This window comes from Schistocerca serialis, chromosome 4 (genome assembly GCF_023864345.2).
Source record: "Schistocerca serialis cubense isolate TAMUIC-IGC-003099 chromosome 4, iqSchSeri2.2, whole genome shotgun sequence".
Taxonomy (NCBI): Eukaryota; Metazoa; Arthropoda; class Insecta; order Orthoptera; family Acrididae; genus Schistocerca; species Schistocerca serialis.
In genome coordinates this window covers 787,956,193-787,969,346 of record NC_064641.1, presented here as the reverse complement: position 1 = coordinate 787,969,346, position 13,154 = coordinate 787,956,193, and the positions used below count along the sequence as shown (strand labels likewise).

Genomic DNA, 13,154 nt, shown 5'->3' with positions numbered 1-13,154 from the left:
AGTTACGTAGTTAATTTTTTTGTTTGTTTACAACTAAGAGGGCTATTCGGAAAGTAAGATCTGATCGGGCGCGGAATAGAAACCACAGTGAAAATCCAGTGCTTTCCTGAGATGTGTTGGGGAGCGTCTCTAGTATGCTCGTCGATCGCATCGCCTACAGAATCGTGTCTCTCACCAAATATAAGGGCCTAGCGAGAGATTACGCCTTCTGTCCTGCAGCCCACATTACATATACTGAGGTGACAGAAGTAACTGGATACCACCCAACATAGTGTCGGACCTCCTTTTCCCGGCTTAGTGCAACAACTAGACGTGGCAAAGATTTGTTTTTGAAGTCCTCTGCAGAAATACTGAGCCATGCGCCTCTACAGCCGTCCATAATTGCGAAATCGTTGCCGTTGCACGATTTTGTGCTCGAACTAGCCTCTCGATTATGTCCCATAATTGCTCGATGGGTTTCATGTCCGGGCGATTTGGGTGGCCAAACCGTTCGCTCGAATGGTCCAGAATGTTCTGACATGGAGCATTGCCATCCATAAAAATTCCTTCATTGTTTGTGAACATTGAATGGCTGTAAGTGGCCTCCAAGTAGTCGAATTTAACAATTTCCAGTCAATGATCGGTAGAATTTGATCAGAGTAACCAGTCCGTTCCATGTAAGGACAGCCCACGCCATTATGGAACTTGCACAGTGCCTTGTTGACTACCCGGGTCTACGCCTTTGTTGGGTTTGCGCCACATTCGAACCCTACCATCCCCTCTTACCAACTGAATTCGGGACTCATCTGACCAGAACACGGTTTTACAGTCGTTTAGGGTCCAACTGATATGGTTATGAGCCCAGGAGAGGCGCTGCAGGCGATGTTGTGCTGTTAGCAGAGACTGCTGCCATAGCCCATGAACGCCAAATTTCACCTCACTGTCCTGACGGATACGTTTGTCGTGCGTTCTAAAATGATTTATGCGGTTATTTCTCGCAGTGTTGCTTGTCTCCTCGACTTTTATCAGTGGACTACGCGATTTTTTTGGCTCCTCTAGTTTTGTGCTCCGGTTCTGAAAAAAGGAAGGAAGATTGGGGTTAAACGTTCCGTCGACATCGAGAGCATTAGTGCCGGAGCGCAAGTTCGAACTGTTTCAAGGATGGGGAAGGAAATCGGCCTCGCCATTTCAAAGGAACCATCCCAGAATTTGCCTGGGGTGATTCAGGGGGATCACAGAAAACCCAAACGTGGATGGCCGGACGCGGATTTGGATCGCCATCCTCGCGAATGCAAGTCCAGTGTGCTAAACACAGCACTACCTCGCTATGTCGCTCCACTGCTGTGGCGCGGGGATGTCAGTGTGTGTCAGGAGTGCTGACATTTACCTACAAACAAACAAAAAATTAATTAGGTAAATTTATTTTTTACGGGGATAATTAAAACATCGACTGACCCTCTTGTCTTCTAAAATGAGCTATTGACTATACGTGATGGAAATACAGACAGAAACGATTGATATTATTATTGATAAATACTTTGGAGTCTGTGCTATCAATCACAACATGACTTAATGTTTTGTATATAAGTTTCTGGCATTTTGCTCAATTTTAGTTGTTGCAGTATTCTATGTAAGAACATAATACTGTAATATCTCGAGATAACCAACTTTGCCCCCATAACAGCAATCGGTTGCAGCCCCATTGGTTTTTTATTATTGTTGCATATCCTGATTTCAGCGATAAATAGACACCTTCAGTGCATTAGAGTGAGTTGTAACCCAACAAACTCACAGCAGTACGCGTCACCATACAACTCAGTTGGTGTACGTCGTATGGTGATATATACTGCTGGGACCATGTTGGATTATAACTCACCCAGATACACTGAAGGTGGCTATTTATAGATGAAATTTGGATATACAAGAATAATAAAAAAAACAATGAGAGCACGACTGATTTCTGTGTTCCTACACTTTCTTATAATACCTCAAGGTAGTCACATGGCACAAAACACGCAAGATAATTAATAAACAGAAACATAAATGTTTGACTGGTAGTAGTCATTAAAACTTTTAAAGGCAATTAAGTTACTGAAATGATAGCTAACCTGGCGTTACCAGGCTTCGTTCAGTTTTCACGACTACTCAATAAGAGTAACTCATTTGTGAAATACTGTTTCATCACAGGTCATTATTTAGTTTTTGTATTGCGTGTTAATGAAGCACAATTTCCAGCTAGAATACTGACACACATTGGGATAGGATAGGATAGGAACGACAAACTGCTCGTAGTAATGATCTGAGTACGAAGAATTTTATGATAAGATTGTTCTAGATTCCACGGAATTTTAATAATACGTTATTTCTCATTTTCATAATACGTACATTCGTAACACTTTTGGAAAGTTTCTTGTGTTAACATCGCTTTATAAATGCCTCTGTATGACAGTAAAATGTATGACAGTAAAATGTTTAGTTACTTGAGATCCTACACTAAGAAACAATCAGGGAGATAACGCAGAGAGCCACGAAACGTTAGTTCTTCGCCAAGACAACATCATATTTGCTTGCAGCAACTAACAAAATTCCTTTAAGCAAAGTCTGGATGTTTGGTATTTTCCATGCTTCGCCTCTGCTTTAGTTGGTAGTTGAACTGTCTCACATATTTGCGTAGATTAGCGTCGACTAATAAAAGTGGTGATTCGTGACATCAGAAGGTCGGCGCAACGAGTCTACATAAAATATTCGGCGTCGGTCGTTGAGGATGGCGACAGTATGTGCCCTCCCACATTGAAAATACTGCTCTAATGTATTAGCTGCAGTAAACGGAAGACCATCTGGTATCGTAGATAATTATGATATTTAACTGGAGATTTATTAACCTCTTTAGCCGCAAGCGCTTTATGTCGTTGAAGTTGAGGATGTTTACATAGACCGACGTAGGAACAGTTTGGGGTTTTGCAGGCAGACATAATCCACGTAATTGTGTCTCTTACTTGAAGGCATACTATTTCGCGTGAGTTTTAAGTGTACGTTACTTTTTGACACTAGGTTTCCAATTTGAATTCTCTGATTAGCCCGGTACAGCTATTGATTCCAAAGTTTTTGATATTTTTCACAGCCGATAAAAGTGTGAAATACTTCTGGTAGTTGTATCGCTTTGTCGCCAGACAAATCTACTTCTCAAAATACCCAGTAATAACTAGCTTAAAAATCAGTACATGGAAAGTGTTTTGCAAACTCAAAATTTATACTTGACATGCTTGTTTTAGGGAAATCCTTTCAAAATACTGATGTGCACAGCACTTCTCTAAACGCTTCAAAAGTTGAAAAGAATATGGAAATTTAATTAAAAACAAAACTGAATCATATGTCATTTCAAAATATGTAGCACCTTGGCTTTACCGAAAGCAGTAACTCATTTCTGTAATGCTACAGAAAATGAATTTCGTCATTTGCTCGTAATTCGGGCGATTTCTCGGCAGATATACTATTATTTCAGTTTTTCGTGCCCGCTGCTTTTAGTAGGAACAAATAAAAAGTGTTGAGGTATATCTGGGACGTGAGATTGCTATGTAGTTTTCTCGCCATATTCATTCCATCGACATCAGGAGTCGGTTGTCGACAATATCCGGAAGTTAAAACCGATTATTTGATGATGTTCCGTATAGGTAGTTGTGAAGGTGTCCGTAATCGTGATTAACGGGATATTTCTCGTACTGTGTTCACCATATGACACTAGAGTTTAGAATCAGCTACTAATGATTTCTCGACCATATTTTCTTAAACGATCATCTCGAGTTAGCTTAAAAATATTTTTTTGCAGCCCTTGTGTGGATAAATTTAAATAAGCGAGCTACTCGGGAAATATCTAGTATCTTCTGCAGCTTTCCTGTAATTAACGACCTTCTGCTTGTGGCGGTGGCTGTGGTGGGAAAGTAGACCACCATATTAGTTGCACTCCATGTGTTCTACTTTAGCACAATCGTAGTAGAGAATGTTTTTTTTGAAACAAAGGAGTACTTCTGCACACAGGACTTGTAGTGCACAATAACAATCGGTAATTACAAGCATCACGCTTAAGATGCTTAATCTAATGATTTCTTTGTTTAATAGAAATTGCAAACTTACGGAGACCGTTTACTAAGGAAATATTCCCTTTTAGTGGTCAGAAAAGGATTCATATCCCAACTGAAGCTATTATATATCAGGTTCCCATCTGGTAAGATACTGATAACGACTTCAAAAGCGTCATTATGGTTGACACTTTGAATTTCAGCGACGTAACGCCCGGCCTGTGGAGCGCTTTAAAGAGTCCAGTGATAAAGGTCAGCTACAAGTGCGCTTTTGCACTGATACGAATTCAGCCGCCGTAAAGATGCCGTGCAGACAGCGCGGAATGTGTCGGCGCCCGAAGGAAACTATTCCGCATTCCGTGGCGGCGACAAAGCTGGATTCCCTTTAAAACGCAGAAACAATTAGGGCGCTCGTCTCTAAAGGAATCAATTTGTGTGCGGCGCTCCGTCTGAAAATAAGACGACGTCGGCGGCGGCAGCAGCGGCAGCGGTCACAATCGCAGCGCCCTCTCCTTAATGCTCCGTGTCGCCGCCGTTCACAGCGGCCATTAAAACGTGGCCGTCGTCAGGGGTGACGAAAGCTGACGGCGAAAGGCGAAACTAGAAAATGAAGAGTAAACGCCGCGTTGCAGGAGCATCACAACTCTCGCCGTATTGTGCCTTTGTTTCTGTAACACAGCCGCAGCGTTTCAGATTTTCGTTGCGAAACCTTTCCCTCCGAGTTCCTTCTTTTTTTTTTTTTTCGGCGCTTTAAAGTTATTCTTTCACTTCCCCAAGTTCCTTTTTCGCGTTCGGAAGTCGCGACCTTTTGTTTGTGACGACTCAGCACGAGACTGTTCTAAGAGAGAATGTCGACGCGTTGGGTGCAACACGAATGCGCCACGTGCTCTGAAACAAAATATAGTTTTCTGTCTTTTAGTCCTACGAACGTGCAAGAGACAGTGGCCTTCGTATGCAGCTGTCGCCGTAGACCCTAACCCAACAGACCGCGAACTGGTTGCTATATTAGTTTCCGTTCAAAATGACATGTCGAAAGCCTGAAAAAATATGCGCGTTCTGTCTAGAGTGGAGATACAAGCTGAGCAAAGACCACTAGAAACGCGTCACGTGACCGTAGCGTTCTATGTAGCGTATGTTATACTTCATAACGTGACAACTGTCATGACTGTTAATTCCTGCTTTGCTAATACTGGATCCAGACGTAATTATCACAGGATCTGAAAAGGCAGAAGCTTGGCTTACATACTTAACTGAATCGGCGTCAGTCATGCACTTGCGCTTCCGAAAATACACTTTCAAAGGTTGTAACAGTTGCCCACAGTTTCACGGGAGACTCCTTCAAAGACCCAGCCCTAAAGTGTCTTCAAATTTCTTTGACAAAATAAAATTCTGGTATGGAACATAGCTTCGGATATTGTTTTGTATATCTTCTAAAATTAAACTTTGTAATGCAAACAGAATTTGTAAAATCTGTGGTAAAGTGTACGACGACATACGCATGCAAGAAAATTGTGCGTGAATGCGTCTTTGAGTGTAGTCAGATACAAATAAAGTAACCAGAATGGATGACGATTTTGCAAAAGAGAATTATCCCGGTTTATATTGGAAATACCACTTCACCACGAACGCTGGAAACTGAAGGAAGGCATCTCCATCAACAACTGGCCAAATCCTTTATTTCAGGTTGTTAATACCCAAGTAGGTTAGAAAACACCAAAAAGCTTTTCCATGTTTTTTAATTTTTTTTACACGATCTGTGTAATGTTGTGCAGTACAGTCAGATGCATACAGTAGCCTCATTCTCTCCTATCCCATTAGATGTGTGAGGAGAAAGAGATTGGATTCTTACTAATAAAATAGTGAAAAATTACCAAAGAAGTACGTTTTATCACTGGAAGTGTGGGCCATCGGTCATAATTACTGTGTCCAGTTACTGCAGAAATCTTACAATTTCATAAGATGTCAGATTACTGGGCCACTTTACTCCACTTCTCTATTTCCCACTACGCCGCGGTAAACATTCATTGATCGTGATTTGACAGGGCACCCCCCAACTGTATCACATCTACTACCGAATACCCAGTAAATTTCGCGGTGTTCTTTGAAGAGTTTTAAAACCAAGCGAATGAATGGACACAAATTACTATTGTGGTTGAAATTTTTGTTAACTACCATTTCCGAAAGATGTACTGCATTCGACATGTTCCCTTCTGCCATCTGGACTGTCGGCGTAGCCTCAGCTGTGTTATTCTGAGTACAACAGTTTTCCTGATATTTAAATACAAGTCTTGTTTATAGCCACTGCATACCCCATACAAGGTTGCTCACATTTTTGGTGTTAACGCTCTTGAACGTAATTGCGCGACAAGTAGTTCGACAAAACATGGTATAAAACGTCGATAACTAACGAAAACCCATTTACTGTCAGTTGATAATGATATTACAGGCAGAAAAAAAATCTCTTCAAACTCTCGCGACGGTGATACTATGGTTATTGCTGTTTAGGCGTGAGAGACGTGATGCTCACGGATTTTGATCTCCAAATTCGAAATTTCGAATTTTTCTCTGATGACGGGTGTGTAAGATCGTGCAAGAGTTTCCGCCATTACATTCTTTACCTCTGAACGGGCTTTTAACAGTTAGGGCGTCTTTTATTTTTTCGAGGCATACGAATATGTACACAAAGAAACAGATGTAGTTTGCGAAACGTTGTAACAGCCCTGTACACCACATCCTTGTATTACTTATTTCGGGACTGTTGCATTAGTGTTCGAAGAAAAGCTTGATTCGTCTGAATGACCCAGATTGTAAAACCAATTGTAATTGATTCTTCCCTAACGCCTAAATAATGTCTGCAACATTCATTAATGGCTTCCCTTAAATTTTAGAGGCACCTTTTAATCTTCGATGAAGTACTAGAAATATCAGACTTACTTTTGTGTCTTAGACAGCTTCAAGCATTTTTTTAAGGAATATATTCTAGAAGAATTAAATTGCTGTTGTAGAAACACTTCCAAAGGCAGATATTATATGCATTGTTTACACGACTCAGTGGCTGCCATTATATGAAAACACTTTCCACAACATCCTGTACGGTACTATATTTGTGGGAATTTCCTGTGGCATATGCGATTTGGCGTCGGGTTGCTGAATCTGTGTGTCCTTGTCCTGAATTTGCACCCGTAATATGCTAACGCACTACTATTGGAAGGCCTCGACAGTGACAGTACTGTGTAGTTTCACGTTTTCTAGCTTGGTTGATATATTTTTTAACTCCCCCATTAAAAGCCATGCACGGAGAGTGATAGTTCTCTGTTCCACCCCTGCGTCGTGCTACAGCTCTACGTGAAGCGACCAGTCTGGAGGGCAGTGCTCATGCGCGGCTGCCTGCGGCTAGGAACTGTTAGCCGCTAACCGCAGGCCATACTGGCATTGCGTACACCGTTCCGCTGCCAGCATCCGATTACAACTTTTCGGTAGCGCGTTTCTTGCAGCAAGTGTGGCTGAGATCCTCGGCATAGTTTCCAAGAGCCAGTCATTGCTGTTCTATACAGATGACTTACAGCTATTCTGTGCGGGGAACAGAAGCTGTTAGCGCTTGATATTGTAGCCTGAAAAGCGTTACGTCTCTAGAAAATTGCCGTGAAATTGAATGCGAATCATCAAGAATATGAGCTTATTTCCTTAAATACTGGAAAAATATAAGGGTCTGCGCAAGAGCAAAAAGGAAGGTCCGCTTCAATCAGCCTCCAGCAACAAGGAACTGCCAGGGTAAACGACGAGTTCATTAAAATTCCAGAGGCCGCGTTACTTAGTCACGTTGGAGAGAAGGGTTAGGACGAAATTATGTGGTAAGAAGAGCTGGACGTAACGATCTAGTGACAAACCTGGTGGACTGTGTTCTTATAGGTCGTGGTAATGTTGTAGCTAAAGTTCTTGCCTTCTGAACTCTAGTGAATGACCGCCTTGTTTCGAAGTGCAGCAAATACACCTTGCTACATGCTGGAATAGCACATAGGACCGTCGTTTTCAAAGTATAATTATTATGGTATGTCAACGAACAGTACCCCCCCACAAAAAAAATAAATAAATAAAAATAAAAAATAAAATGGTTAGCGTTGCTGCCTCTGGATCAGCGGGTCCTGGGTTCGATTCCCGTCCGGGTTGAGGATTTTCTCTGCCCGGGAGTGGGTGTTTGTGTTGTCCTCATCATTTCATCGTAATTCGTAATAGTGTCTAGATTGGACTATGAAAAAAATTGGACTGTGTAAAAAGTGGTACTTTGTATGGGCGCTGATGACCGCGCAGTTGAGCGCACCACAGACCAAACATCATTATCATCATCATCAACATCGGTATCAACCTGTTCGCACTGTCACAATGCTTAAGTGTCGCACGCGAAAACGGGAGAGAATTTTGATTGTAAATCTTATTGGTGGATGAAGAAACGGTATGGAGTTAATATCTTTATGACAGTCCCCACTCAGCAGAAAAATGTTTCACGAAATATGACGCGGACCTAGTTCTTCCGTCAGAGAGCTCGCATTGCGATGATTTTCTCCACTATTGCGTGTGATCCATAATTGATGTAGTTAAATTCAGATCCTGAAACTTGACAAAAGCAAAGCTTTGGGATAGGATCACATCTTTGCCAGTGGAATAAAGTATCGTACTATTACATATGGCTCCAGCATTACTATTGCATCTTAACTGGTGCTGTCGACATGTCTGACGTGTGACATCGTTGTGTGAGACAGTGACAACATTGAATCAAACCATAACAATGCCAGCACAGTGTATCATTACCTACACCCAACAGTATGCCGGGTATCGAAAAGCAACCCAGTAATAAGGTTACAATAGGGTAGGCGGAAGTCGAATTGAGCTAATTATTCGATATAACCATAGATCAGAAATGCACGGTTACGAAGAAATGGCCATAAACCGGCAACCAATCAGCGATTAAGGCGCTGTAGTTCGTACGGTAACAGAACGTGTCCGAGTATGTGTAGCCCCATGTCTAGGAATTTCCGAAGGTGCGCCAATCAGATCCTCGACGATATCAACTTTATACCGATGTTGGAGGCAGGAGTTTTGAGTAATTTCTTTAAAAAAATGTGATTCGACGAAGTACGAGTGTATAACAATTGTTTACTTTTTCACTGTTGGTTTTGATCAGACTTACTGATCTACTGTAGCTTTAGAAGAAAACTTTATTCACCCTCCCTGTAGCAAAATTTAAAACACGTAGTCCTTAGGTTTCATTAGTAATAACTTACACACGTCGGCTGTCTCACTGCGCTGGTGTTTCTGTAGTGCAGCCGTATTATTTTGACAAATTAATGGCATTGCGGTACTTGTGGCGTAGTTGATTTAATAGTCAAGCTTTATGCAGTAAGGATCACGGAAAATTAGCGTTTAACGCCAGATGAAATGGTCTCGAACTTCAATTAGTAATTGCGCTCTTTATCATAGCAGCCAGAACAGTTTTATTTAAATGCACACACACTCTCGCACGCCAGTCGCCGACTGGCTGTTGCTTTATTGTCTTACGGTCGTAGCCACCACATATGGGTATTCGGGAAATATTTGTCGGTTCGAAGTCTCCTGCGCTGCTGTGACACTGTCAGTTCCTTTTTCTCCGCCATTTCAGCCAAGAATAAGACATTGGGAAATTACAGTTCGTGCCTATCTTACATTCCCCTGATCATTCCGGAAATGCGCTAACTTCGTTTCTTTGTGAACACGACGGCGATTTATTAATGCAGTTCCCTGCGTCGCTGAGTTAGTTGAACAACAAACTGACTGTCCTCTGTGCAGCCCCAAGCTTGCCCACACTCTCGCAGTTGTGCCTCTGCAAACCCCGCGCCCTCCACCCCCCCCCCAAAAAAAGGTCAGTCTCTCTCTCTCTCTCTCTCTCTCTCTCTCTCTCTCTCTCTCTCTGCCTCTGCATGCGTGCGATTGTTTTAACGTAATGGTTCGATTGTGACCCTAGAGTGTCGGCGACATTTACTCGGTTCCGTCAACCCGTCCGGGCGTATTTGGGCTGTATGTAAACCGGTACCGGCTTGCCAAAGGTGGATCTCGTTACCTAGGTGGGGCACGACGGCACACTCCGGCCTGCGCAGACTTCTCATGCAAATCCCGCACGGGTTCGGATGCTGTGTGCGAGGCAGCATCCCGACGCAGAGCATATCCATAAGAATCTAGGAGAGCTCACGTGCTCCGGATCTGCATCTGAAGAGCAGGAAACGAGAGGCGGTACGCGCAGGTACTGTGTACGCCGCACGTTGGACGCGTGGCAGGCGCGCTGCCGTAGCACGCGTATGCAGATAGTCCGCGGACGCATGCTGTGACGCGCGCGAAAACGCACCGCCCGGCCGCCCTGTTTACATATGGGATCCTACCTGAATTAGGGCCGCGTCGCATGCAAACGAAGTGCGCACACACACATACACACACACACACACACACACACACACACACACACACACACACACACACACACACACACACACACAATATCAGCGATAAAGCTATCCTGTTACCCTACTCTCCTCCCTGGCACCACAGTCTGTATGAATACATCACATCCTGTACCTACCATATTCTGTATGTATGTCCTTGCTGTTTGTGTACAATAGTGTGACCTACTTAATGATCTCAACATGTAAATAAGTAACTACAGTTAATTATTTTTATATATTATTTTTTTTAAATGTTGCCCCCTAATGTGAATGGAGAGGAATTGGCAATAAAACTGGTCCACTCATTTCGTTTCAGAGGAGTCTGTATAGCACCAACGGTCTCTCGTTCGAAACCACGCAACAGACTGGCGCTGCCGGCCAATGGACACTGTTAGTACCAGAGACACCGAATTTTCCCCTGTTGTGCATCCCACTCTTCTGTGCGTTTTTCGCCTGTCTACCGCCGCTACTTATCTTTCTGTTTGTTACGCAAGTTTGTTTTTGCTTCATTTTTGTATAATTTAGACATTTTGTATTTTATTTGCTCTACGTTATAGTCACGAAGTATTTATGATTTAATTTATGAACACTAAAAAAGTGCGTAGTCACCATAAACGGAAACAAGTGCCTTCATTGTTATATAGTTAAACTAGAGAGTATCTGGCGCCAGAGTGCCTTGTATAGAAATGTGTATTATTTAATAGAAAAAAAACTCGAGTACCTCGCATACTTATGTTATTTAAGAAAAGAAAGAGTAGTTCTGAAAGAAAAGCTATTTGCGTCGTATTATTTCTTTTTAAATCTCTTTCTCATGTCAATACGTCTTGCTTTTTGATCTGTGTATAGTAGAGTATTTGCTTTCAGCCTTAAACATAAGCAACTAAGTTGTTACATACAGATCTTTCGTATTTATTAAGTTGTATTATGTTTTATGTTCATATATTATTCTCATTGTTTATTATGATTTATTTAATAAAATATTTGCTTTTTGTAGTAATATAAAAATGATTTTTTTTCCTTTATCCTTGGTTGCACATTGATAAATGCTTTTTCATATCTCCTCTTCCTTCTATTACACTCTTTTGCGATTGTTTTGTGTTACTTCATTTGAATCACTCACTGAAACGACTTCAGAATGAGAAGCGTTGTATTGCTTTGTAGATCATTAAATGCCTTCATTCCCAATACGCTTTATTGTTTTCACACATAAGATTAGTGTATATTTGAAATCATGCATTGAAGGCGATGTAGTTACGTTTGCTGGGTCTCTTACTCCCTTTGCTTCCAGTTGTTGTATTAAGAGCAAGCCGAAAGTCATTTTGCTGGAACACATTATCCTCATCCAATCCTTAACAAAAGTTCTGTCAACATTTGTGCCGCAAATCGAATAGCGGCTGCTGCCTAATTAGGGAAACGTTATTGGAAATGATGTCACAGTCCGACTCTCGCATGCAGTCTCTATTTGTGACTGGGACACATAATTAAGAATGTAAGATCACATATCACATTTTTGTCTCCAAAATCGTCCGTACCCTGCATAGCACTATATTTGACCTAAGGTGCAGGAATTGGGCGATAATTAACTGATCTTACACGCTGTTATTAAACTCCACTAGCAGTATGACTTACCAGTACCTTCCGTGATCCTTCAAATAGCTGTTCTTCACCTACCCAGCTCCTCTTCCTCCTGCACACACACACACACACACACACACACACACACACACACACACACACACACACACACACACAAAATTGGGGGGGGGGAAGAGGGGGGGAGAGAGATCTATGCACTTTATGTTTGGACTCCGTACATTACCATGAGCATTCTATTTGCCGTTTCATTGTGAAAGACGTTCCATTTTACCGAACTCAGAATGTTTGTAATTATTATTGTACTCAGTGTCTGCAACGATGTAACCTTGAAGAATTTGAACTGCACAAACTAAGGCACCATAAAAATTTGCGACTTTCCTCAAGTGGCGAAACGCTGGCATGCTATTATTTACATTCTTCTACGCTATATATAATTCCTGTTTACTATTTCAGGAATATTAAGCTATAAAGCGACGATCACTATGCTTGTTGGGAATTGACAGAGCTTCTAGCTGGTAATATTTGTTTTTAATTCTTCGGATTCCAGTGTGAGGCAAGTGCACAAAGGAAGAAATCACAGTTTACAGACGTTTATTAAGGTATTTCTACATGCGTTACATAATCACATAACTGAATCTGAAGCTACAATTACCGTTTCCCTAGGCTGCATAGACAAATAATAACATTTTATCCTGAGTGCACATGTGAGACTAGGAAATGTATTCCACGCCTCAGTTGGAACCATTACATCAAGAATGTTACTTTAGCTTATTTTTAAAAGTCGTTGTAGCAGAAAGAAATTCAAGACAGTTGTTTGTCTAACGTAAGAGAGTTCTTCCTGCGATAGTGTACTAAAAACAAAATTTTGCTTTCACAAAGCTTTGTGCAGCGTCTTACTGGCATAATTGTGTCATTGTTTTCCCAAGCAGCAGAGGCAAAAGAAATGAATACAGACAATAATAACTATAGTTTCAAATATTTACCTTGCATACAGTGGTTCCATCATAGTAAAGTTAGGTTTTTGAACTTCTCAATC

The 13,154-nt window shown here is 41.7% G+C and overlaps 1 protein-coding gene across 1 annotated transcript in view; it reads left to right on the top strand.

Moving 5' to 3' along the window:
- The window catches only part of LOC126473366 (zinc finger homeobox protein 3), a 110,127-nt gene extending 99,150 nt beyond the window's left edge, over positions 1-10,977 (top strand). Inside the window, 1 exon segment of the mRNA XM_050100373.1 lies at positions 10,839-10,977. Within this exon segment, the coding sequence (XP_049956330.1) occupies positions 10,839-10,852 (14 nt within the window). The 3' untranslated portion in view covers positions 10,853-10,977.
- The last annotated feature ends 2,177 nt before the right edge of the window (positions 10,978-13,154 follow it).